Source organism: Aspergillus candidus, assembly GCF_002847045.1.
Source record: "Aspergillus candidus strain CBS 102.13 unplaced genomic scaffold BDW47scaffold_5, whole genome shotgun sequence".
Taxonomy (NCBI): domain Eukaryota; kingdom Fungi; phylum Ascomycota; class Eurotiomycetes; order Eurotiales; family Aspergillaceae; genus Aspergillus; species Aspergillus candidus.
Genome location: NW_020194010.1, coordinates 23,020 through 48,099, shown reverse-complemented (window position 1 = coordinate 48,099; position 25,080 = coordinate 23,020). Strand labels below are relative to the sequence as shown.

The 25,080-nt window shown below is 55.2% G+C and overlaps 7 protein-coding genes across 7 annotated transcripts; 4 read left to right on the top strand and 3 right to left on the bottom strand.

Annotated features, from left to right (window-relative positions):
• Positions 1-6: 6 nt before the first annotated feature.
• BDW47DRAFT_99620 (putative HEAT repeat protein (DRIM)) lies at positions 7-8,058 on the bottom strand. The gene has a single exon (XM_024820905.1). It carries the CDS (start codon positions 8,014-8,016, stop codon positions 142-144), a length of 7,875 nt encoding a protein of 2,624 aa, XP_024675182.1. The 5' UTR covers positions 8,017-8,058; the 3' UTR covers positions 7-141.
• Positions 8,059-8,311: 253 nt separating this feature from the next.
• Positions 8,312-10,144, top strand: BDW47DRAFT_133641 (CwfJ domain protein; the record flags this gene model as incomplete). The annotated part of the gene is made up of 2 exons (XM_024817886.1): positions 8,312-8,448; positions 8,503-10,144. The coding sequence occupies exons 1-2, from the start codon at positions 8,435-8,437 to the stop codon at positions 10,142-10,144; spliced, it is 1,656 nt and encodes a 551-aa protein (XP_024675181.1). The 5' UTR covers positions 8,312-8,434.
• A 678-nt stretch (positions 10,145-10,822) lies between these two features.
• On the top strand, positions 10,823-12,505 carry BDW47DRAFT_99618 (resistance to Congo red protein). The gene is made up of 3 exons (XM_024820904.1): positions 10,823-11,228; positions 11,352-11,468; positions 11,533-12,505. Exons 1-3 carry the CDS (start codon positions 10,858-10,860, stop codon positions 11,846-11,848), a joined length of 804 nt encoding a protein of 267 aa, XP_024675180.1. The 5' UTR covers positions 10,823-10,857; the 3' UTR covers positions 11,849-12,505.
• Positions 12,506-13,325: 820 nt separating this feature from the next.
• BDW47DRAFT_133637 (uncharacterized protein) lies at positions 13,326-15,111 on the top strand. Its single transcript, XM_024817885.1, has one exon. The coding sequence runs from the start codon at positions 13,493-13,495 to the stop codon at positions 14,825-14,827; it is 1,335 nt and encodes a 444-aa protein (XP_024675179.1). The 5' UTR covers positions 13,326-13,492; the 3' UTR covers positions 14,828-15,111.
• A 1,644-nt stretch (positions 15,112-16,755) lies between these two features.
• BDW47DRAFT_99612 (ADP-ribosylation factor-like protein) lies at positions 16,756-18,824 on the bottom strand. The gene is made up of 6 exons (XM_024820903.1): positions 18,095-18,824; positions 17,881-17,953; positions 17,768-17,787; positions 17,632-17,694; positions 17,501-17,572; positions 16,756-17,446 (listed from the first exon to the last, which is right to left on the bottom strand). Exons 1-6 carry the CDS (start codon positions 18,142-18,144, stop codon positions 17,173-17,175), a joined length of 552 nt encoding a protein of 183 aa, XP_024675178.1. The 5' UTR covers positions 18,145-18,824; the 3' UTR covers positions 16,756-17,172.
• Positions 18,825-19,089: 265 nt separating this feature from the next.
• BDW47DRAFT_133633 (DNA-directed RNA polymerase I core subunit RPA135) lies at positions 19,090-23,238 on the top strand. The gene is made up of 2 exons (XM_024817884.1): positions 19,090-22,075; positions 22,145-23,238. Exons 1-2 carry the CDS (start codon positions 19,132-19,134, stop codon positions 22,942-22,944), a joined length of 3,744 nt encoding a protein of 1,247 aa, XP_024675177.1. The 5' UTR covers positions 19,090-19,131; the 3' UTR covers positions 22,945-23,238.
• Positions 23,239-23,302: 64 nt separating this feature from the next.
• On the bottom strand, positions 23,303-24,748 carry pre2 (proteasome core particle subunit beta 5). The gene is made up of 5 exons (XM_024820902.1): positions 24,521-24,748; positions 24,234-24,341; positions 23,961-24,168; positions 23,796-23,905; positions 23,303-23,738 (listed from the first exon to the last, which is right to left on the bottom strand). Exons 1-5 carry the CDS (start codon positions 24,650-24,652, stop codon positions 23,403-23,405), a joined length of 894 nt encoding a protein of 297 aa, XP_024675176.1. The 5' UTR covers positions 24,653-24,748; the 3' UTR covers positions 23,303-23,402.
• Between the last annotated feature and the right edge of the window lie 332 nt (positions 24,749-25,080).

The window sequence follows — 25,080 nt, the reverse complement described above, 5'->3', positions numbered from 1 at the left end:
GTACAAAAAAAATCAAATCTATCTCCCCCCTCCAACGCCAACTTTTGGACAACCCAGCGCAGCACAATGCATGACATGAGACGAAATGGAATCAAACAAAACAAGAATAAAGAAGTGAAAAAAGACAAAGAAATATAGTGTTCACCACCCACGTCTCTTCCCCCGATGTTCCATCCCGCGCTCCCTCCTCTTATCATGCTTGCGATCATTCCTCCGCTTCTTCTCCCGCTCGTACTTGACAGGCTCAGTAACGGCCTCAATCCGCCTCTTGACGCGTCTACCCTCGCGCCTCTCCTTGATAGCGTCTTGCACGAGAGTCATCTGCTCGATGTACACGGTCGTGCCCAGCTTCTTCTGGAGCAGATCGAGCACCTCGTGGCAGTTGGACACGAGCGCCTTGTAAGAGTCGCGGAAGGTCTCGTCCGACGACCGCGGAGGCGGGATCGACGCGTCGGTCATGTGCTGCAGCGGGAGTAAGATGACAGGCAGCGAGGGATGGATCTGCTCCGCTTCCAGGTGGCGGATGAGTGCCGCCAGCAGACCGATTGAGGCGGTCTTGGGCACGAGAGACCCTGCTCTCGTGGTGAGCAGCTCGCGGCGCAGGATCGACGACACCTGCTCGAAGATGTACCGCAGGCCGGACTTGGTGGGGCTTTGGTCCTTGGCTGCTGGTGTTGGGCCGGTTTCTTCGTTGCCGTCGTTGCGCTCGTCGTTGTCCTCGTCTTCGCTTTCGTCGATCTCGGCCTCTTGCGTGTGCCCGCGGGAGAGCTCGAGCCCGTTCTGCGCGCAGCACCGCGCGAGGAAGATGATGTTGCGGACGGATTGGGTGGCGAGCTCCTCGCTGACGGCTGGGGTGCGCAGGCAGCGGAGACTCGCGCGGATCAGCTGCACCATCGCTGCCCTGTCCATGGCGAGCCCCGTGCTACCGGTGAGAGGCAGCGCGCTGTAGCCCTTCTCGGCGTTCGCCTTGGCCAAGTCGGCGAGCCAGATGCCGGCGAGGTTGGCGGCGCACGTCTTGACCCAGGCGTGCGGGTAGAAGAGACACTCGCGGATGGCAGCCCACATTGCGGTTTGGTCCTTGGCCAGCGCGATCGCGGGCAGGCTCTTGGAGAGCTTCAGGTAGAGCTGGAGGGAGAAGTAGAGCGTCTGCCAGTTTTCGGTGTCGTCGGATTGCTGCAGCACGGGCTGCATGAGATCAGGGAGGACTCCCGTCACGAAACGGCCTTCTTTCTCCTTGCCTGTTATGTCAGCGTCGAAGTAGATCCGCATGGCCTGCAGGCCGGTGGTGGTCAGGAGAAGATTGTCGGTTTGTTCCAGCCACGAGCGGAGGGGCGTGAGGATGGTCTTCAGCTGCTCCCTGTCGGCGCGGCTGTACATCTCGCCCAGCAAGGCGCCTGCCATCTCTCTACACTCGGTGGATTCGTCGTTGGACATGACCATGATGATAGGGAGGAAGAACGTTCCGACAATGTCTTGGGCCAGCTCGGGCCCGGTCTTGGCGAGGAGTTGGTTGATTGCCTCCATGACCGACTGGCGACCGTCCGCGTGCTTGTACTCGAGGTTCTTGGCCAGGAAGCCAAGCTGCTTCGCCCACCGGCTTTTAGCCTGAGGGTACTCGATCAGGAAGTGGATGTACACGCCACGGGCGAGATCACGCGCGGACCGGGTCTGGTTCGTGACCATCATGCTGGCGATGTGGTCGACCAGCTCGTACATCTCCGGCACCACGAACTTCCTGGCCATGACGGCTCGGATGAAGTTGAAGGTGATGCCTTGACGGTCCGGCTCTTCGATGTCGGCGGTGAGACGCTGAAGCAGGTACGCAAGATGTCCATCGCGCAGCTTGGTGTTCTTCCTTTCTCGCAGCAGAGCCGAAATCAGCTTCAACGCCGCCTGGCTGCCTTCGGTGTTTGTGCTCGGCGCCTCCTTGACGATCTTGACGGCCTCAGTGAAGTAGACGTGGGAGTTGTTATCGATCTCGGCTAACGGAAGCTTGACGATGGTGGACAACAGTCGAAGCGCAGATAACTTCACCTCCTCTTGAGACTGAACCAGCGAGTCACCAATGATCGGGAGGAACCCAGTCAGATTATTGGGCGTGAGCAGGGAATCGAACTTGTTCAGGGTCGAGCGCAAGACATCAAGAGCGAAGCGCGTCAATTTGTGCACGTAAGACGAGGTGGTCCCGCGCTTCTCACCCCGCTTCGGGGCTTTGAGGTTGATGAGGAAGTTCTTCTGCATTGCACTTTCGGGTCCCTTCTTCTGTCCGGTTTCTGCCGGCGGCTGATACGACTCCTTGATCACCTCATAGCAGAAGATCAAGAGATCGCGGCTTTCCGCAGCGGGGTTCCGGAGAAGACCGATGCCGATTCTCCGCAGGAGCTCGTCTACCTTTCTCACGATAACGGAGTTGAGCTTCTCTCTCAGCAGTGACTGGAGAGGGCGAATCAGCTTCGCCAGGTTCGGGATGGAGGAGTTCTTCGCTAGCAATTCCATGGAGTCGTAGCTCTTATTACTCTTGACCTCCTTCATCTTGCTGACGTAGTCCTCGGCGTCCTTCTCTTGGCCGACGGTGCCGAAGGTGTCATCCATGACTACTCCGCACAGGTCCGAGAGACAGTAATCCAGATCCCCTTGCGCGAACTCATCGGCCGTCACCACAAGGATCGAATGCACAGTGAAGGACAGCACGTGCAGCTGGTAGCCTTTCGTGAGCGTGGTCCGCAGCTCTTTCAGTATATAGCCGAAATAACCCGGCCCCAGCAGAAGGGAAATATCACTCAGCGTTTTCCGGGCAGTATCCCGGGCATCCTGGGACCGACTCTTGAGGATATTGCACACATCCAGGAGGACCTGCGGCAGACGAACGGTCATGTCTTGCTCCGGCAACAGCTTCAGAAGCTTGACTGTGGTAATCGACGCCGGCAAACGCAGACTCATCTGCGCTTCATTCTTGTGATGGATGAAGCTGATCAAGAACGGCGTAAAGTTGGTCGTCAACTCGGTATTCAGCTTGGGGCCCGACGGCAATGACCGGGCGAGAGCGCATCGCGGACCTTCGGCCTCGATACCCTCCATGCCATCTCCGTCCGTCTCCTTGGGCTTCCTCGCTTGTCCCACGGCATTTGTCAGCGCATCCGCCATTCTGCCCAGAAGTCTCAAGATGTTCCTTTCCATCTCAGACCTGCTGGTCATGTAAGCGCGGTATCTCCGGAAGATAGCCCTGAACTGGTTCCAGTCCAACCACTCGGCAAGGGCCCCGATCGTAGCCACTGCCTCTGCGATGAGGTTGTGGGCATTCTCATCGACGTCCTCGTCAAAGACAAAATGCTCGTTGAGGGGAATAAAGATCGTGCTGATGTTTGTAGCCTGGAGTTTGCCTTTCGCCGCTTCGGCAGCCAGACGGCGCAATGCACGAAGCCGGCGATGCTGCTGTACATGAAGGATGTTGGTGAAGAACGAGGCCTCCTCATCATCACCGACAAGAAGCCCGTGCATGTCCTGCACAATTGGCATGGTGGGGTTCAGTTTGACGAAGAACCCGAGCGCGGACACGAATTCGGTCCGCACCAACTCCGACTTCTGCCTGATGCCGCTCTGCAGAGAGGGGAAGAGCACGTCCTGAACAAGAGGAGAGAATGCTTCCGAGTCCTTGTCCATGGCAGCCCTTTCAATGAATCGCCGCAGGCCATACGAAGCACTCGTTCGGATGGCAAGCTCCTCGTCATCCTTGGTGTGGAACAACATGTTGTAGAGCAGAGGCTGCCACTGCTTGGCGTTGTATGTCTCCCAGAGACTGTCGTTCACTTGGCGGAAGGCTTGCTGGCGGCGCTCATAATCTGCCTCCAGTCTCTTTCTGGACACGGAATTCAGGTCCTCACAAAGAGCGGCAACTTCAAGGAGCGCAGGATCATGCTTCGCGTAAGCCGAGAACACCCTGGACAGCACTTCTCTGTTCGCGTCATCCCTGAAGTAATCAAACATCGAGCATATCGCACCGTACACCTCCTGTGCAAGTTCGGCATCCTCTTTCGGGTCGAACAGGGGCAGGAAGTGCTCGAGAATACGCAGCAACCCGGCTTTCGTTTTAGGAGACACGCGATCCGCAGGTTGACGGAGAAGGTAATTGGTGATACTGATCAAGCTCGATGTTTCACTCGAGGACTCAACACAGGGGGCAAGGATGGACAGCGTTTGCACGCCCGAAATCAGCACAGGACGAGAGGGGCCGCGTCTGAGGAGACGGCTCAGGAGAGAAAGGGTGTGCTCCATGTAGGGCGCCAGAACTTCAGAGCGGATCTCATCGGCGGCAAAGTCACCCATCTGTTCCTTTTCTTCGAGTTCCTTGCCAGTAGCGAGATTAACCAGGGGAGTCAGAATCTCGTCCAGAACGTAGACTTTGACCTCGTCCCGAGCGGAATCCACCCCAAGAAGGTCCATCACCCTCGTTAAAAGAGTTTCGTTATATTTCACGAGATAGAACGATGACCGAGGAGCCGTGGCCCAGGTGTGGAACAGCTTGAGAAGCCCCGACACGCCTTGGGCATTCTCCGTCGCGAACTTCTCGAGCCTGGGGTTAATTACGTCGTTGAAGATAACACGAACATGGCTTGTCCAGTCTCGGTCCAGCGAGATGGAGAATATAAGGTCGAGGCATCGGATGCAGGTGTGTCGGATATTGCGTAGCACCGTGATAATGTGGCCCTCCGATGACTCGCCGTTGATGGTCGCTTGTTCCTTCTCCAGATTCCGGCATGCCCGGACCAGACAGTAGAGCACCACACCCAGGGACTGTTCCACGTATGGACTCATTCTCGTTTGCAGTGTGTCGAACACGGTCTCAATCATCTTCAACAGTCCAGTCTGTCTCCTCGGGCTCGCAAGATCCCGGGTGAACACTTCCTGGTCAACTTGTCCGTCTTGAACCACCCGGACATTGCCCAACGGTCCGAATGACACTTGCATGAAGATGCCGAACTCGTTATCAGGCAACTGGGAGAGTGTCCGCAGGATCGCCTTTCTTCGCCCAGTTTGTCCTGCTTGGCTATTATTCGCGCCAGCTTTGGAGATCATGCGGCCGTACAAGACACGGAGAAGGACAGGGATCAGCTCATCTCTATGGTTCTCGTCGATCATGCTGTCATTTCCGCCGACGCGGACGAACAAAGAAAGCTCGTCCTTGAACCGTGCCTCGTCCAGAATGTTCAGAAGATTTTCCTGGTAAGGCGTGATCTTCGGGGATTTCCAGGTGAAGAGAGCCTTGAGAGTAGTCTTTTGGATTTCGGAGTTACCATGGCACAGCAATCCAAGAAGGGCTTCGTGGACTTCGGGTGCCCTGAACAGAACTCGAGGGTTGAGGAATTGCCCCAGGAGCTTCAAGAAAGAAATCCGATCGTAGAAGCCCCAGGGAATATACGCACCGGAGTCAGACTTCTGGTCAGCCTCAGCGGGGACCTCGTCCTCATCGCGGAACGCCCACGAGAGAAAGAGGGGAATAACTTGACGAGATCTCTTCTCCGCAATGGCGGGGATAGCATTGAGGACGCGTAGGGCCTGAGTACGTGGAGAAGCCGGAACGACGGGCAAGAAGGTGTGGTCCTTCTCGAAATCGCGGATTAAGATCGATATAGGCTGTTCGGAGTCGCCAAAGTTCGTGGAGGAGAGTTCCTCCACCTTCTGGGAGTTGTAACACAGGAAGTCTCCTGCCGGGAAAAACTTTCTTTCGTCCTCCTTTCCGTCCTCGCTGGGAGGCAAGCCCTTCCCATGGAGCCACTCGATAGCCAACTCAGTGACTATCTTCTCGCCCTCGGCGTTTTCACTGATCGTCTTGAGAGCGGCGGCGGAATCATCCCACAAGGGGGCCATCTTCTTGGAGAAGAGGCCGAACAGGAAATTGGGGATGAGTCGAGTCATCCACCGCCGAGAGACAACTTGGGTGTACGCCATGGCAAGGTTGCGCACTTGCATTGACAATACTCGGGCGGACTGCAGCGTCAGGGGGCTTTCCTCCACCTCGATCGCCAAAGAGACGAGAGATGCATCTTCTCCAGAAGCTTCAATCATCACCCGCAGCATCTTCAATGAAGACAGCCGCAAAGAGTGAGAGGGACTGGCAAGGTTGGTGATCAAGACATCAGCAAACTCTTCTAGTTCAGGTCGTGCGAGGTCCAGCTCTTTGTGGCAGGTGGAGAGAAATGTCAAAGTAGCTTCCAGGAACCCACTCAAACGGGAATATCTGGCTGCGACTTTGCTGATTGGGACCCATAGACTTGCATCCACTTCTCCACTGTCCTTCGCCAACTCGGCGTAAGCCTGGAAACCGTGGCCGAGATAAAACTTGGTCGCAGGTGACGCGGTGGGCTCGTCGGTCTTCAAAGCGTCAGAAAGGCGGTCATGAAGGATACGAGTCATATCCGGAAGCAGAGACGGCTCAGTGGATAGCGACAACACGCGAGGGAGTCGAGAGTAGGCGTTGAGCAAAGCTACGTCGGCGTCGCCCGGGCTAGCGAGACTGAGCATGTCTTTGATGTGTGTCTTCCAAGGACCCGGGCAGGTGATGTAGCCAGGCTTCGAAAGCTCGGAGGTAACGCATCCGGACTGATTCAGTCGAATTAAAGCCAAACACAGCCCATGTTCGTATTCCTTCCATGAGGCGTTGACGAACTTCTGGAAGTAAGGGAGGACAACACTGTGGAATCTTTCAGGACCCCACTCGGAAAAAGTAGTACAGAACGACAGAAAGTGGGTCGTCAGCTGGTCACTGGTGACGGCTTCCATCAGGGGGCGCATGTATGGCAACATCTCATCCATCGGAGACAACTGGAGAGCGAATGCCATTGCGGTGAGAAGCAGGGGTATAGAGTCCGCATACGCATCCAAGGCGCCGACCGCCGTTTTGACCAGGAGCAGTGTAATCTGATGGACGGACCGCCAGTTCTTCACGCGTACTCCCTTCCGCGTAGATACACAGACAAAGATCAACCGGCAACATGCCGTTGCGTATTGTTTGTCGGCCTTTTTGCAGTTCGACTCGATATACGACTTGATGGTCTCCAAGATCGGCTCGAACGAGTCAGCGGTCGTCTCGTGGAGGATGTTGACGAGCACCCCGCTTGCGACCTCCAGCCTTAAGCTACTTCGCAGCTCGTCCTCGGAGTGAATATTGTCCAGGAGGCAGCGGAAGACATCCGTGGCGTTTGAATGGAGCCCTTCCTTGATGCCCTTCATGGCGTCCGAGAACATGGCCATGAGGCCTTCCTTGTATAGATCGACATTCTTCGAGTCGGCCGCTGTGTCGCACATGTCGTCGAGTAAGAACGATAGGGCATTCTGGAGAGGTGCGCGATTCTTGTAGTAGACGAGGGCCGCCTTGCGGATGAGGAAAGACATGGATTCAGCGGCAAACCGGGCCACAAACGCTTTCTGTCGCTCCTTTCCCAGATAGGGAGTCATGATCCCCAAAAGCTGTCGCAGATCGGGCACCAGAAGGCGCGACAAAAATTTGAAAATCCACGCCAGACAAGTGAAGCTCCATTCCACCACCTCGACCTCCGGGTGGGTAGCGGCGATGGATGCTACTAGAGTGACCGACGCGGCAAAATACTTCTCGAACCTGGTCCCCAGATCCCTAGCAAACTGCGAGAGCAGACTCAGCAGCGGCTCCATCGACAGGTGATCCCGTTTCTCGATATATTCCACCAGCAAACCCATAATCTTCTCCTCGTGATACAGGATCTGCGGCAAGCTCTCACACAGCGGGTGAACTTTGCGGGAGAATTGCGAATAATTGTCCGACAAGTTCAGCTCCGACCAGTGGTCAAAGGCTGACCGAAAATGAGACGCGGTCTCTCCATCTTCTTCTCCAAAACTCGGCCGGCGCACGCGGTGGACAGGGTCGATCTTCAACTTTGCGACTCGCTGGGAAAACGGCTCGAATCGATGCGACTTGGTCGTCTGTGTCTGCTTTTTTAAGCGCTTCACGGACAAGGTCCGCGAGCCAGACGACGCTGCTACCATCTTAGATACAGATGGTGACGATCACACGCAGCGTCGCTAATAAAGATAAGATTTGTGGGGTCTCCAACGGTATTGAGGCCGAAGATGCAGCACCTTGTATCGATAAAAAATTCATCGGAGCGGAAGCAAGTTTGATCCGGCGCGGAGATTAGCGTCGGTGTTTGTGATCCACGCTAACCTCATGCGGTTAGCGTTATGTACATCCACGTGACAAGTGGCCCAAGCTCCTCGACCCGTTTTTGATGCTTTTGTCCTCATAGATATTTCATCATTCCCGAGTTGACCGGTAGCACATTTTTGGTCGATATTTAGGATTGTCAATTACACCATTAACAATTAAACTGTCCATGCACGTCGCCATCTACAGACTAGGAATGCTAATATAGACCGTGTCATAGTTCTTCCAACCGGCCTCACCATGGCCTCCAAGATGTGAGCTAAGAAGATGCCAAGTCGTGGTGTACCTCAAAACTAACATATAATTAGAATTGTTATTGGAGACGTGAATTGCGAGCTGCGCGATGTTTTCACCAAGCTGGCAAAGCTTCAGGTGAAGCAGAACTTCTCTCTTGCTATCATCACTGGCGATCTCTTTGGCGACTGTTCTACAGAGCAAGAGCTGGACCAGATCTCTGCGCTGCTGCAGGAGAACATCAGTGTGCCACTGCCGACTTACTTTGGCCTGGGTAGCCGGCCTCTGCCTACTCGCATCATCGAGAGAATCGAAGCCAATGACGAGGTCTGCCCGAACCTGTACTTCTTAGGGAGGCGCGGCACGCTCAAAACCGCAGAGGGCATCCGGATCGTCGCCCTCGGGGGCAATCTCGAGACGGAAGCCAAGTCGACCGACAGATACCATCCGGGTTACACCGAATCGGACGCCCGCGCGCTGTATGGTGCGCACAGCGCCGACCTCCTCATCACGCACCAGTGGCCCAAGGGCATCCGGTTCCGATCCCAAGTCGCGCTCCCAGAGGGTGCAACGACCCCCGACGAGGTCCAGTGCATCGCGGATCTCTGTGCGACCCTCAAGCCCCGCTACCACCTCTCCTCGTCGGCAGGCTTCTTCTTCGAGCGGGAGCCCTTCTTTCACATGCCTACGGAAGACCAGCCCGACGCGAAGCCTCTCACCCGCTTCATCAGCCTCGCGTCCTACAACAACACCTCTAAGCAGAAATGGATGTACGCGTTTACGTTGGACCCCAGCGCCGCGCCCCCGCTGTCCGTTCCCGCCGGTGCCACCGCCTCTCCGCTCTCTACGTCTCAAAATAAGCGCAAACCCCTCACTAGCCAGAAAGACTCGTACAGCCGGTTCGCCGTCGACGATGACAGCCACCGGCCACGGAAGCGCGCCCGTGCACCGCCGCCGGGGCCGGACCAGTGCTTCTTCTGCCTGTCGAACCCCAACATCGCCACGCACCTCATCACATCGATCGGCAACGAGAGCTACCTGACCACGGCCAAGGGCCCGCTCCCCACCTCGAAGACGTTCCCCTCCCTCGGCTTCCCCGGTCACATGCTCATCATCCCGTTCACGCACTCCCCCACGCTACACAGCATCCCCGACGCAGACTCGCGCAGCAACACCTACAGCGAAATGCAACGATACCGGACCTCCCTCCACACGATGCTCCAGACCCGCTCGGCGGGTACGAGCACACCGCTGGGCGCGGTGACGTGGGAGGTCAGCCGCGGCAACGGCATCCACACGCACTGGCAGTTCCTGCCGGTGCCATCCGACCTGGTCCAGCGGGGACTTGTGGAGGCGGCCTTCAAGGTCGAAGCAGAGAACCTAAAGTACCCGAAATTCGAGAACGTGCCGGCGACCTCGGACCCGGCGCACGATACGGGAGATTTCTTCCGGGTGTGGGCGTGGGCTCCGGCTTCGGGGACGGACCAGGCGGACGAGGCTCCGAGTGCGGACGTGGTCGAGAAGTGCCTGCTGCTGCCTCTGGGGCCCGAGTTCCGGTTCGATCTGCAATTCGGGCGGCGGGTGATGGCCAAACTGATGGGGTTGGAAAAACGCATCAACTGGCGGGACGATGTGCAGTCGGAGAGGGAGGAGGAGGCGGATGCGATGGCGTTCAAGGAAGCGTTTAAAGGGTTTGATTTTACGTTGGAGGAATGACATACCTTCTGTATGATACACTTGTTGGAATCTTAAAATTTATATTTCGATGGCTGGGTGTATACTGTATAGGCTAGGGCGGGCTATCTTAACGGTGCTGACGTGGTAGTACCGCATGAGTATGCATGCCATGTAATCTGGTCCACTGAAACAGACCGCTCCTTGAGCAAGCCCTGTGGCTTTATCTATTTATCTTATTTAAAATTTATATTTATATTCACAATGATATTCATATTGGTATTGGTATACATAGTTATTCAGACTTGTACTATATCTATATATATAATTCACATACATATTTTATTTGTATTTATATGTATAATGTTATTGATAGAATTTCTAATCTCCACTTGTTTCTGAGTCAACCACGTATGACCCAGAAGTGACCAGAACATGCCAAGTACGAGCGAACCAACCGGGGAACCAACCCACCCTCAGAGATTGTAAGACTCAGACTAAGACGTTGCATGAGTCGGGTAGAGTCGTCGTGCTGGTGTGGCTGGTTGCATCGGATACCCGATCAGTGGAGAGTCTCCATCAAGAACTGTATCTCTACCTCTGACTGCTATACCTTATTATCATAATGATGATTTGGTATGTTGACCACAGATGATGAGAAATGACAGGAAGAATGTGCCATCAATCAAATCCAATGATTTATAATAATCATCATCATACAATAATCGAATTGAATCATATGTCCTCAGGCCAAGATGCCCAGCCACGAGCCCAGCCACAAACCCACCCACGCTAAACCCAATCAGGTCGATCATCTTTGGCTGCTGCCTTCGAGCCTGCGACCATCAACCGTCACAACGACTACGACTACGACTTCTCCTTGCATCGCTCTCTCTCCGTTGCTCCCTTCTCGGATTTGGAGTCTATCACTCGCTGCATTAAGATATTTCTCTGGATTAGATCGACCCTTCGAACCAAGAGGTGTTGGATTCTCCATCTCTTCCCTCCCTGTTCCTTCACGACCAGACCCCGATCCGCTTGATCGACGTCATCTCCGCCCTACGCCTGACAATCCTCATCCACGTCTGGGTGCCACCATGGGTCTCATCTACCCCCGTCGAGCATGGTATGTCCATCTTCTCCTGGATCGTCCTCTTGCCGAGATGCGATGGCTGGTCCATCAGATCCTCCTTTCCCCCTATGAATTCAGACCGAGGTTGAACATCAACTGAAAAGATCGTCCCCCTAGTTACGTGGACTCCTTGGGATACACAAACGACTGCCGGAGTTCCTGGAATGACTGGGGTCGATGGGTGGCCTTTGCCGTGATCGTTGGCTGTGCTTTCATTATCTTCTTCTTATTTGCGTACGTCTCCCTTTCAACCGGATTCTGCCCCCTTCGTTTCAGATCGAAAGCTAAACGGGAATAGATGCTATAACGCTCGTCGACGCCGTCGGGCTGGTCTCCGGCCTCGCCCCGGTACAGGCTGGATGGCTGGCCCTCCTCCGCCCTACCCCGGCGGCAACGGCAACCAACAACATCAACAACAACCTTACTATCCGGCCGACCCTTACTACCAGCAACCTCCCCCGCCCCAGTACACGCCCCAACCTCCTGCTTACGGGTACTTTGGAGGCCAGCAGACCGGGGTGGAGATGCAACGACCGCAGAACGCCTACCAGGCGGATGGGGGACCGGTATATCCTGCGCCTCCGGGGCCGCCTCCCAACGGAGCCAAGGAGTAAGGGCTGGCTGGCTGGTTTGGTGGTCACCATGGTTGTATTCTCTCGGAACGACCAACCATGACATACGAACAGAAACAAACAAAGAACAGTTGAAATACGAAGGAAAAAGAAAAACGAACAAAAAAAAATATTAATTTGTTTCTGGCGTTATTGAGCAAGTGGGTTGGTTTTTTTACGGGACTCGTGACATGAAGACTGGGTGGGAGGCATGGCATGCGTTATGGGCCTACGAATGCGTACTGTCTTTTCTTATTCATTTTGTTTTCATTCCTTCTTTTCTTGATCTCTTTTCGTGATTCGTTCTCTCGTACGCGATTATATGTTGTATATCTTAATGACAGGGGAGGTGGTCGGTGAGTCTCCACCCAGCTCCATAATTCTACATGTCCACCGTCAGTTTGAACCATAAAGTCCGTCGTCCACTGCGTACGATATATTACCCAAAGTCGTTCTATCATCCTTTTGGTTCGCATCCCCACTAGTTAATTTCGAGAACCCATGGCCCGTGGATGCCTCGGGTGTGCCAGTACCAACCAGTGGACGACCGAAATCTCCCTACCGTCTCCTCCAACCCCGGTGGAGAAGAGAAGGTAGTTTTTGACAGTGTAATTCTCCAGTCAAGGGATGATCTATGTAAAATAGGTACACCGAATCTCGAGGGAAAAAAGGTGGATGGTTCCGACCGGTGGCTGCGATCGACGAGTGGGGAGGGGGGGGGGAAAGAGGTACGGTATTGTCATTACCGGGCTGGGAAATAGGGGAGACTGTAGGGGTGCATGTCCCTGTGAGTCCCTAACATGGACCCCGGAGAGCCTTAAAGAATAGTGACCATTTAAGTATGATTACCATACCAACAATTGGGATAGGCAGATGAACGCAGATCCCCGCCTCTTTTCTTCCTCTTCGGCCTCTTCTGCCTCTTCTCTTCTCTCCTTCTTCTCTCCACCTTTTCTTCTCTCTTTCTTCCTCCTATTTTCTCCTCTCTTTCAATCTCTGTCCTGTCCTTCTTCTGTCTTTTGTTCTTCAGTCCTTCATTATCCACACACTCTCTCTTCTTGATCGTTCCAATCGTTCTACCAGACTTTCGATATACTTCGCCAATATCGACTCCATCTCCAACTGAGACACCCAACGAACCCCTTGGGAGGCGGTGCAAACTGATCGTCCTGCCGGTAAACTTTCAGCCAACCACTTTTTCGGTTCCTTTTCGCTTCTTTTTTTGGTTCCTTTTTTCTCCCTTCTTGATTTATCGCATTCGATATTTTATACTTGGTTTCGTTTTCCCTCGGTTTTTGACCGTTTTTCATTGATTTCGATCGTTCAGATTGACTCTGAAACAAGTCCGTCCCGCGCCAACGGAACTATACATTCCGGCGCTGTATCATAATATATCCCAAGCCACACTTGGACAACACCCATCAAGGACCGACCGACCGACTCATGCGGACGACAATTGATTCAAATCGCATCATCCTTTCGTGTTTGTGGCGTCCCGACTCGCCGGGATCGATTGACCCATCATCGGTCGGGAGTTCCGTTCGACGATACCACGGTCGCTGCGCCTGGACGGTCTGAGTGCGTCGCATCCAGAAAAAGCGGGGAAAGCCAATAAAAAAAGGAGAGAAGAAAAAGACTATCGCGACCATGAGCCCGTACATGAGCCCCAACCCGTTGTGGTCGCGGGACCTGGGGAGCGAGTTGCAGGCCGCCCCCGAGACCTTATCCAGCTGGGACAACTGCATGGCCAAATCCTACTGCAAATGGCCCGTCATCGCCGCCATCATCGTCGGCTCCGTCATTGTCATCGCCATCCTGGCCTGCGTCATCAATTGCCTCTGCTGTGGCATCCAGTGCTGCCGCTGTTGCGGCTGCTGTTCCTGTTGCTGCCCCAAACCGCGGAATAAGAAAGCCAAATACATGGACGACCCCTACGATCCTTCCTTCAATCAACCCCCGCCGCCCATGCCCGCCCCGTCTGGCAACGTCTATGCGCCCTCCCCCGCGCCGCCGGTCTACCGCGGCACCGCCGTCGCCCGCTTCGACTCTCCCGCCAGCTCCGCCCCGCCCTCCAAGGCGAACGAGGATTCCCTGCCCGCCATGCCCACCTGGGACAGCGCCGTGTCTCGCCGCGTGGGAAATGACCACGACGCCGTCGAGATGGAGCCCCTGAACCTCGCCAACCAGGAACCGCGGCGCACGCCCTCCGCGAGCCAGCGCCCCCTAGCACCGGGCTACATGGGCCCCGCCCCGATGCGCACGGGGACACCGGGGACCCCGTCTAGTTTCTACCCCGAGTCGCGGGCCTACGACGAGCAGAGCATGTACCGCACACGCTCCCCCGCCCCCATGGGCGCAGGCCCCATGGCGACGGGCCCCATCTCCCCCTACGACCAGTCCCACCACGACTACCCCGGCGGACATCCCTTCCAGACGATGTCGCCCGCACCCCCGACCATGTCCCCCGCGCCGCCATCCATGTCCCCCGCCCCGATGGGCTACGCGCAACCACAGTACATGGCCCTGGGCCCATCCGCCTCCCCCGCGCCCGACGGACCCCGTCCCATCCCCTACCGCCAGCCATCCCCCGGCCTCAACGCCCTCGGCGGACCCGTCCCCTACCGCCAACCCTCCCCAGGCTTCAACCAAGCGCCGCTCGGCTCCCCCGCCCCCAACGTCAACGAGCAATACCAAGCCATGCCCATGCACATGCCCTACCGACAACCCTCGCCCGGCATCGGCATGGCCATCGGCCACCGCACCGACAGCCCCCGTCCCATCCCCTTCCGCCAACCCTCCCCGGCCATCAACCAGATGCCGTACGCGCGCGAAATGTCCCCCAGCATCCCATCCTCTCCGCCCCCGCCCTTCTCGGCCGTGCCGGGCCCCAACGAAACCACCAGCCAGAATAACCCGGGCAGGCCCCCGAGTTTACTCCAGAGCGGGCGTAAACCCGCCCCTAACTCGTACAAAGATCTTTAACTTGGGGGTGTTTAGCTGGGGGCAGATTTGAACATGAACTATGGCTTTCTTAGGATTTATTTTATTTCTTACTTTCTTTTCTTTCATTCTTTTATCTATATATATATTTTTTTTTTTTTGAATTTTTTGATATAATTCCCTTTTTTCAACGACGGCAAGACTCGATTTCAATTTTTCCCCCATCTTTCTCATGTTACATATTACTTCTCTATACTTTTACTTTTATCCTTGAGAAGGGTCATATATGTCCCTCGTTACATACCTACATACCTATATCTATCTATCCATCCATCCATCTATCTACCTATCTAGTAAATGATCAATTCCCTCACGGTCGAAGAATTTTTTACCATGGTTTTCTTCTTTTTCCTCTCTTCTTTCTATCTATCTCCTTTTTCTACCGTTTCCCTCATCCATCCATTGATTCATTCATTCGTTTCTGGATAGGACGGACTTGACGGTTGGGATGGGATGGATGGGATGGATGTTGGATATTCGCACACTAGCGCACACTCACATAAGAGAGAGGGAGATATTGTGTTACTTATATTCTCTAATGAATTATTACATACTACCTATCTACTACCTCCTACCTCCTACCTCCTACCTATCACTTACAACATACTGACAATAAGGTAGATGCGTCCCTAGGTTAGTACCCTGCCTCAGTAGTTAGTACTAGTCTGGTCCATATCTTGCAAGAGCTATTGGACAACTGCCGTTAGGGTAGCGACCCATGGGAACTAGTTGACAGGCTCACCAAGTAGTAGTAGACGAAGTTGATCACCATTCGCGGGTGTGATAACTCCTGATCTTCCCGGCGATCGCGGTGGATCTGCTGTAGGAGGAACCACAAGGACCATGCTATATAGATTCTATATTCCCAAGGCTCAATTATGAGGTGGTGAGGATCGGGGGGGGGGGATGTTCTGGTCTGACTCTCATGTTGTCGACTGGTCTAATTACGAGCCAGGATAGTTGATGATAAGACGTATAAAAAAGAGTGATATTATATGTGGCTCCTAAGTGAGGATGTTGACGCCCGAGAGATAGATCCCCAGAAGAGAGGAGATGCAGAAGACCAAATGCGTTGGTCTATCGGGAGGAGGTTGTGTAGACATGCTCGGGGTCATGGCTTCCATATTGGAACAACTGAAGACTAAGTGGGACCCGTCGGGCTTGCCTGGTTTGTATACATGCATTCATTCCAGGGCAGTTCGTCGACAATGGTCTTACACTGCCCGCGCCCACCGGACTGACCCTGCACCGATGGAAAGACTCTGTAGAGTACCCATGGTGTGTATGTCACTCCTGTAGGGGGGACCTGTAGGGCTGATGGGATCCATGCAGTAGATGAACTTCATTATACAAAGAAATCTGTAGCCTGCGGTTGGTACAGTCTGTCTATCATGAAGATATATCCCTCACGCTGCCCCTTGTGTCTGGTAGGGATCTATAGCTTTTTTGTCTGCCTGAGGCAGCATATGGCCGTAGTGGGACCATCATGGACCCATCAACCACGGGCCAATGATGGCAGTATGTGACAGCAGGGATGGAGGAGACACCCCTGTTTCATCTCCGGCAGCATTCCCCACTGACTGTATTATAGTCATTTCATGGGGAGGATGAAGTCCGGAGTATGGAGTATGGAGTATACGATAGAGCGAGAAGTGAGAGAAAGAAAGAAAGAAAGAAAGAAAGAAAGAGAAATGAGAGACGAAGACAAAAAAGAAAAGAAACAAACAGCACAAATCAACCGCCCCAGGCAGCCAGGCAATGAGGCAGCCAGGCGGAGGCATGGCGGGACGTGATTGGCCAGGACCGATCTGCATTGCCAACGCATCAACATGGTCAGTGTGGGGTTCCCGCCAACTACTAAGAACGAACTGCTTCCCTCGTCTTTCTTTCTTTCCTCAATTCTCTCCTTCGTTTGTTCGGTGGGTTCTCTTGACTCGGTTGACTACTGATGATGTCTTTCCATTTTATACGTGGACTCGTGCATCGACGCCATTCGTTGAGATATGTGACATGCTGAATTTACACCAAAGCACTCAGAGATATAGTCATACTCTCCATGCTTCGAACCTCATTCGTGACCGAACCAATCATTCAACCAATAAGAAAACAAAAAACGAAAACGACAGAAAGAAGAATCATCCATTAACGCTCCACGAAATTGTGCCTGGTTCACATCGTTGTCATCATTACATCGCTGGCTGTGAGCCACTCGATCGAGAGGGAGAGAGATAGGACGAGGGAGGGAGAGGTGGAGAGGGTGAGAGATATAAGGGGAGAATTTACAAAGGCGGCGAAAGGTCGCGCCAGCGGACCTGCCGGCCAGGCATTCATCGGCTGGCTCGGGCGATGAGCCAGTGCAACACCGCATCAAGGTTCGTCTCCTCCTTGGCACTGATCCCATAGCAGCTCACTTCGCGGTGCGTGATGGATTTGAGGTCCATCGCGTCGATCAACTGGTCGACCGACAGCTTGTTGGGGAGATCGGATTTATTCCCCAGCACCAACAAGGGGATAGCGTCCAGCGTGGGTTTGGTCATCAAATCGTGCAGTTCCTCTGTCGCGACCGGTAACGCCGCATGGTCCGCCGCATCAACGATATATCTCCGCGACCGTCAGCACCCAGACAAACGGAATGAAAAGAAAGGATCCTCTTACACGATGGCGTTCACGCCGCGACAGTACCGCTCCCACATGGGTCGGAATCGGGGCTGACCCCCAAGATCCCAGCTAGATCGAGTCAACCGAAAGATCCCACGCGACCGCCGTTCGACTTGGGCAAGACACACCATTTCAAGGTCACATGACCTTTCTGGACGCGTTTGGTGTTGAAACCGATGGTGGGGATGGAACTGAAATGCGACCCTTAGCAACACGGACGGGGAGCCAACTGGCGGGTTGGGATCCTACGCGCTGGCCACTTACTCTACGGTGAACTCGCCGCCCTGTCGACGGATGGATGTGGGTCAGCGACAGCGGACAAACACCCACATTCATACAGACACAGGCACAGACACATCGTGGGAAGGGGAGCATACGGCCAATACTCGCAATAACGAGGATTTCCCGGCATTCTGGAGACCGATCATGGTGACATCCATCTCCGTGGCCCTGATATGGACATAAGATTAGCCTGGAGAGGGAGGGGTGGTTTGCGTGCGGGGACGGGCCGGGAAGGGGAGCCATGCTCGGAATGAACCGCCACACAACGTTGAGAAGAGAAGGGTTGTTTGTTTGGAACGGCCCACTCACCAAAACATCCTTAACAGCCAGTCATATATGGTACGGAAGATACCCGCCATGATGGTGAGTTGGGGTTGGGGTTGGGTTTGGGGAGGGGGAGTGAACCAAAGGAACGAAGATAGAGGTCAGAAAAAGAGATAGGGAGAGACAGGAAAAGGGAACAAAACAGGGAAAAAAAAGGAAGGAAAAAAAGAAAAAAGGAAAGGAAAAAAGAAATAGTGCGTGGGCTGAAGAACGAACAAGAATGGAGCCAAGGATGAAGTTGGAGTGGAGTTTTTGGAGTGGATGGAGGGAGCAAATATAACCCGGGCTGAAGGAGAAGGGAAAAAAAAGAGGTTTTGAAGTGGGGATGACGGGAGTGGGAGGAATGACACTACTACTAGATCTGTAGGCGGAACAGGTAGGTCACGATAGATCTCTCCAGTTATACGGATACTGGATTAGAAAAAATAGAGGAGTAGGAAAATACAAGAGAAACAAAAAAGAAGTAAAGAATAGACTAGGTCAACAGCAAGCGGCAATTTGATCCCTCTAGGAATGAGTCTCGCATGACCTGCACGCTGCGCTCCGAGCGCTTATTCCGGTCACTATCGGGATGGAGATTCGATTCGAACGGGGGAGTCGGGGTCGCACAAGTCCTATCTATACTCCGGATCTCTTGAGACCCCGAAGCGGTTGATCAATATCTGGATGGAGAGTATGGATCTGAAATCATGATTGATATCTGGATGGATCAAGATATCCTGATGTGGTGGTGATGTTTGAGCCTCAGTCACCGCTCTTTGCCGCCTGAGGAATGTGAGAGATACCTCAGGCAGTAACTCCACAGTGGATACCTGAGGCAGCGGGAAACACTTCCGATACCTCAGGCAGAAAGTAGTCAGTCGACACCTCAGGCGTACAGGACTATCTCCACGTGACGATACCGCCCGGCTCCACCGAAAAATTTCCCCGTAGAGGAAAAGCGACGAAAAAAAGGCTTCAACTACTCATCATTTCTCCCACGGCGATCCTCGCTTCCCACGGACTTGTCGGCCCCCCTCAGTATGGCCCCCGCCAAGTCGACAGAGACCAATTGGTCCGTTGGCTACGATACCCTCCGTCGGGAGCATCTTTTTCGACACCCCCCCAAAGATCAAACCGCCTATCCCGCCCTCGCCGAGGCCATCCGCCCCCATGTTGACTCCTTCAACGCCCTCTTCGACGGGCCCAAGATCCTTGAAGCCGGTTTGAAAGATATCGGCACCAAGACCTTCGTGGATGGAGACTTCGAATCCCCCGAGCAGAAACGAGCCCGCCAGGCCGAGGGCCGCAAACCCCTCAAGCGCAACCGCCTGCAAGTCCGCATCAAGGAGGTCTTGCTCGAGAAGCCCGCCCTCCCTCCCACCAACAAGTTCACCACCCGGAATCGTAACATCTACCCCTCCGAGTGCCGGGAGCGACATGCCACCTACCGCGGGAAACTGCGCGCCCGCATCGAGTACCGCGTCAACAATGGGGACTGGGCCGAGTCCGTCCGGGAGCTGGGCCAGGTCCCCATTATGATGCGCACCAACCGCTGTCACCTCGAGAACGCCACCCCGGCGCAGCTCGTCCAGCACAAGGAGGAGTCTGAGGAGTTGGGCGGATACTACATCGTCAACGGTAACGAGAAGCTCATCCGAATGCTGGTCGTCGGCCGCCGGAACTACCCCATGTCCATCATCCGAGGATCCTTCGTGAAGCGTGGTCAGGCCTACACCAAGTTCGGTGTGCAGATTCGCTCTGTGCGCCCCGATCAGACCTCCCAGACCAACGTGCTGCACTACCTCAGTGACGGCGGCGTCACCTTCCGTTTCTCCTGGCGCAAGAACGAGTTCCTCGTCCCCGTCATGATGATCCTCAAGGCCCTGGTCGAGACCAACGACCGCGAGATCTTCGAGGGCATCGTCGGCGGGCCCAACTCCGAGGGCATGAAGAACACCTTCGTCACAGACCGTGTCGAGCTGCTGCTGCGCACCTACAAGGCCTACTCCACCCACTCCCGCGCCTCCTGCCGTGCCCTCCTGGGTGAGAAGTTCAAGCCCGTGCTTGGCATCCCCATGGACACCCCCAACGAGGAGGCCGGCGCCGAGTTCCTGCGCAAGGTCGTCCTGCCCCACCTGGGCAACCAGGACGTCACTGAGACCCAGGACTACGACAAGTTCAAGCTGACCCTGTTCATGATCCGCAAACTCTACGCTCTCGTCGCTGGCGACTGCGCCCCCGACAACCCGGACGCCGTCTCGAACCAGGAGATCCTGCTGGGTGGGTTCCTGTACGGGATGATCCTCAAGGAGCGTCTGGAGGAGTGGGTGCGCTCGCTGGCCCCCGTCCTGCGCGACTGGTCCATGCGCAACCACGGCGCCCGCTTCACCGACCCGGCCTTCGAGCGGGACTTCCTCGGCAAGATCGTCAAACGCACCAACGAGAACCTCGGCGGCGCCCTCGAGTACTTCCTCTCCACCGGTAACCTCGTCAGTCCCAGTGGCCTCGATCTGCAGCAGACGTCCGGTTACACCGTCATGGCCGAGAAGATCAACTTCTACCGGTTCATCAGTCACTTCCGCATGATCCATCGTGGTAGTTTCTTCGCCCAGCTCAAGACCACGACGGTGCGCAAGCTGCTGCCCGAGAGTTGGGGCTTCTTCTGCCCCGTCCACACCCCCGATGGCTCTCCCTGCGGTCTGCTCAACCACTTGGCCCACAAGTGCCTGATCGCCACGAGCAACGTGGACGTCTCCCACCTGCCGCGGCTCCTCGTCCAGCTTGGCGTCCGGTCCGAGTCGTCGGTCTCCCTGGAGGAGAGCGTCACCGTCCAGCTGGACGGCCGCATCGTCGGCTTTTGCTCCCCCGCGCAGGCCCGCGTGGTGGCCGACACCCTGCGGCACTGGAAGGTCGCCGGCACCCACCGCGTCCCGCGCGAGCTGGAGGTCGGCTACGTCCCCAACTCCACCGGCGGCCAGTACCCTGGCCTCTACCTGTTCTCGCAGGCGGCGCGCATGTACCGGCCGGTCAAGTACCTGCCGCTGGACCAGCTCGACTACGTCGGGCCGTTCGAGCAGCCCTTCATGGAGATCGCGTGCCTGCCCGACGACCTCATCGCCGGCCTGTCCACCCACATCGAGTACACGCCCACCAACATCCTCTCCATCGTCGCCAACATGACCCCCTTCTCCGACCAGAACCAGTCGCCGCGTAACATGTACCAGTGCCAGATGAGCAAGCAGACCATGGGTACGCCCGGCACGGCCATCGACTACCGCACGGACAACAAGCTGTACCGGCTGCAGACGGGGCAGACGCCCATCGTGCGCCCGCCGCTCTACAACGCCTACGGGTTGGACAACTTCCCCAACGGGACCAACGCCATCGTGGCCATCATCTCGTACACAGGCTACGACATGGACGACGCGATGATCATCAACAAGTCCGCGCACGAGCGCGGCTTCGGCCACGGCACCATCTACAAGACCAAGGTCCACGGCTTGGACGACAAGGACTCGCGGCGCGGCAAGTCCCGCCGCGAGGTCGGCAAGCTGTTCGGCTTTGCCCCGGGCGCCGAGGTCAAGGCCGAGTGGCGTCAAACCCTGGACGAGGACGGACTGCCGCACATCGGCGCGCGCGTGCGCGAGGGCAGCCTCGTCGCCGCCTGGCACACCGTCCGCTACGACGCCGCCACCGACTCGTACGTCAACGTCGACGGCCACACCCACTTCGTCAAGTACAAGGACGCCGAAGAGGGCTACATCGACAGCATCCGCATCCTCGGCGCCGAGTCGGGTGTCGAGCCTTGCCAGTCTATCAGCGTCAAGTACCGTGTGCCGCGTAAGCCCATCATCGGTGACAAGTTCTCGTCTCGTCACGGTCAAAAGGGTGTGTGTTCGCAGCTGTGGCCGGCAGTCGACATGCCGTTCTCCGAGAGTGGTATCCAGCCTGATCTGATCATCAACCCGCACGCTTTCCCATCTCGTACGTTCTCTACCCTTCCCATACCCCCCCACCTTTCCCATCCAAAACCACACACTAACAACCAACCAGGCATGACAATCGCCCAAATGGTCGAATCCATGGCCGGCAAAGCCGGCGCCCTCCACGGCCACGCGCAAGACTCAACACCCTTCCAATTCTCCGAACAAAACACCGCCACCGACTTCTTCGGCCACCAGCTGCGCAAAGCCGGATACAACTACTTCGGCAACGAGCCTCTCTACAGCGGCATCACAGGCAAGGAGTTCGCCGCCGACATCTTCATCGGCGTCGTCCACTACCAAAGACTGCGTCACATGGTGAACGACAAATTCCAAGTGCGCACCACAGGACCCGTCAACTCGCTGCACGGCCAGCCCGTCAAGGGCCGTGCCAAGGGTGGCGGTATCCGTGTCGGTGAAATGGAGCGCGACTCGCTCATCGCTCACGGCGCAGCCTTCCTCCTCCAAGACCGTCTCATGAACTGCTCCGACGCCCAGCGCGCCTGGCTCTGTCGCTGCTGTGGCTCTTTCCTGTCCACCCAGGCGACCGTCACCGCCACATCAGCCGGCAAGGCCGCCGCTGCCGTGGCTGTGGCCGCTGCGTCTGCCGCCGCCGGCCAAGAGGACCAGCAGAAGCAGCAGAAGCAGCGGACTGGCGCCGGCGGCGTCGGCTCCCTCGTGCGGTGTCGGCGGTGCGCGCGCGAAGCCGTCTTCGAGGACTCCCGGGCTGTGGTCTGGGAGGACGGGAACGGCCGCAGATATGTGGGCGGCGACGACGTCACTGTCGTTGCTGTGCCGGGTGTGCTGAAGTACTTGGATGTGGAGCTTGCTGCGATGGGCATTCGGATGAAGTTTTTGGTTGATAATTAGATCCTTTTCTTTTTTTTTCACTTTGCATTTCGAGTCATACTTTTTCTTTTCTTTTCTTTTTTCTTTTCTTTCTTATATGGGAGTGTATGTGTTTTGCATACGGGGCAAAAGAATGACTGACTGCTAAGTTACTGCTGTCGACGACGGCTGTGACTGAGTAACCATGTCATGTTAAAGATACGCCCTTGGCTTTGTTTTTCTAATGACGTTTGGACAAAAGCATTTGTTTTTGTATTTATTTATCTATATCTGCTGGGTGAACTGTTTATACGAGCATATATCATTATTTCTTTCTTCATACTTCTCCATCATACTTGACATTTCTCATACATTATATGATTAAGATAAGACAAATACGTTGGGAGGAAAACACATCATAAGATAATCAATAAAGTATCTAGTTCCTCGTTATTTCCCAACAAGAACCACTAAACTAACGACTAAAGAGGGAAAAAAAACTACAGCGCCATCGGAACATTCGAGAACTCGCCCTTCTCGAACTTCGTCTTCCAGAAGATCGGGTTCATGTCGTCGAAGCCGTGATGCACCCATCCTTCCTCCTTGACGTGGTAGAGGTTGATGAAGCCACCGGAGTAGGCGTCCCGGTGCATGGCAGCCAGGATACTGCGGCGGCCCAAATCCAGCGCCTCCTGCTCCGTCAGATCGTACTTGTAGTTGGCGTCCAGCACGCCGTAGGCGAAGGTCTGACCGGACCCGACGCAGAACAGGTTGCCTGGGAGGCGGGTGCCGTCTGAGTCGATGTAGTAGAGGGCGGGGCCTTCTTGGGGGGTCATCTTTGGTTTGTCAGTATACTCTTTTCATTGGGAACAATTTATCGAGGAGGGACTTACTCCCGCTAACATGGTTCCCATGCTGAGGCCGTATCCCTTGTAGGCGTAGGTCAGGTTGGCGAGGATCTTGGAGGCGGCGGCGACGGTGATTCGACGCTTGTGTCGGATTTCTATCATCCACAATTAGTACTGACTATGCAGATGCAACACCCCGGGATATCATACCATGCAGCGTGCACTGCTGGCTCAAATACCGCAGCCAATATTGGCAATCGGCAGCACCACCGGCCATCGTACCCAGCAGACCCGGAACAGCAACATCAGGCGACACCTTATCCTCACCGCGGCTCAACCGCGACACGGGAATGACCTTCTTGACCGTCTGACTGGCGATCCAGTTACCGGCGGTGGCTCGGGAATCTGTAGCGACGATCTGGAGGACACGGGGATGGGTCAGTGGGAGATGAGAAGCGGATGGGGTGTGGGAGAGAGGCGTACAATTCCACCCTGGAATCGGAAAGCTAGCGTTGTTGTGCCGTGGGCGAGCTTGATCGGGCAATTGGGGTTGGAGTGGTCATCGGTCATGGCACGGAGGAAGCCTCGCGACTGTGGGGAGAGCTTCGTTAGTGATTTCCGAATTGTTCTGTCTTGTCTTGACCTAGCAGGTAGACCGCATGGAGATAGCTAGGCGGCTGTTCGGCCGGGTGGGGAGTCTATCGGCTTGGTGCCTGCGAACAGCCTGCGGTGCCGATCGGAGTACAGATAGGGAGGAAGAGGAAGCTCACGTCGTCAATCGGAGGAAGGTCGAATTTGAGGGAGAGAGGGGGAAGGTTCTCGGTGAGGTCTCGCTGCTCTTGCTCGGAGTAGAAATCATCCTTGTGAGGCGGACGGGAGTAGACGGAGACCAATTTGTCCATGTTGTGAGATTAGATGAAGAGAAAATGCACTAGTTAAAAAAAGAAGACGTAGAAAGAAGAGGAATAAGGGATGGGGGAGAGCTAGGGAGGATGGAGTTGACGATGATGAAGCTGGAGCTGATGATGCTGAGCTGCTCCGCGTCACGCTTGGCCGCCTGCGGTCACGTGCGCCGATACTCCACCCGCCCTCTATACCGCACGGTCACGTGGTGTACATCACGACATCCACATTATCGTTGGATTGATCGTTGGATTGTATAATATTGCTCTTTTTGTATCATTTATATGAGGAATTAAATCATCTTGCCAATGAGATAGGCATACCGTGAATGTGGCCGTGAATCGTGGTATACGGTACAGTATATCCACCACAGCACTGTCTCCACACCAGTCTACATCAATATCAATCTACAATACCCAGTCAATCT

Coding starts and splice junctions, on each gene's coding strand:
- BDW47DRAFT_99620 (XM_024820905.1), bottom strand. CDS start 8,016: ATGGTAGCAGCGTCGTCTGGCTCGCGGACCTTGTCCGTGAAGCGCTTA.
- BDW47DRAFT_99618 (XM_024820904.1), top strand. CDS start 10,858: ATGCCCAGCCACGAGCCCAGCCACAAACCCACCCACGCTAAACCCAAT. Junction 11,229..11,351: donor ATCTACCCCCGTCGAGCATG/GTATGTCCATCT, acceptor TCGTCCCCCTAG/TTACGTGGACTCCTTGGGAT. Junction 11,469..11,532: donor ATTATCTTCTTCTTATTTGC/GTACGTCTCCCT, acceptor AAACGGGAATAG/ATGCTATAACGCTCGTCGAC.
- BDW47DRAFT_133637 (XM_024817885.1), top strand. CDS start 13,493: ATGAGCCCGTACATGAGCCCCAACCCGTTGTGGTCGCGGGACCTGGGG.
- BDW47DRAFT_99612 (XM_024820903.1), bottom strand. CDS start 18,144: ATGGCGGGTATCTTCCGTACCATATATGACTGGCTGTTAAGGATGTTT. Junction 17,695..17,767: donor GGCGGCGAGTTCACCGTAGA/GTAAGTGGCCAG, acceptor GTCGCATTTCAG/TTCCATCCCCACCATCGGTT. Junction 17,573..17,631: donor GGTCATGTGACCTTGAAATG/GTGTGTCTTGCC, acceptor GACTCGATCTAG/CTGGGATCTTGGGGGTCAGC.
- BDW47DRAFT_133633 (XM_024817884.1), top strand. CDS start 19,132: ATGGCCCCCGCCAAGTCGACAGAGACCAATTGGTCCGTTGGCTACGAT. Junction 22,076..22,144: donor CCCGCACGCTTTCCCATCTC/GTACGTTCTCTA, acceptor ACAACCAACCAG/GCATGACAATCGCCCAAATG.
- pre2 (XM_024820902.1), bottom strand. CDS start 24,652: ATGGACAAATTGGTCTCCGTCTACTCCCGTCCGCCTCACAAGGATGAT. Junction 23,906..23,960: donor CCAGCAGTGCACGCTGCATG/GTATGATATCCC, acceptor TGTGGATGATAG/AAATCCGACACAAGCGTCGA. Junction 23,739..23,795: donor TGGGAACCATGTTAGCGGGA/GTAAGTCCCTCC, acceptor GACAAACCAAAG/ATGACCCCCCAAGAAGGCCC.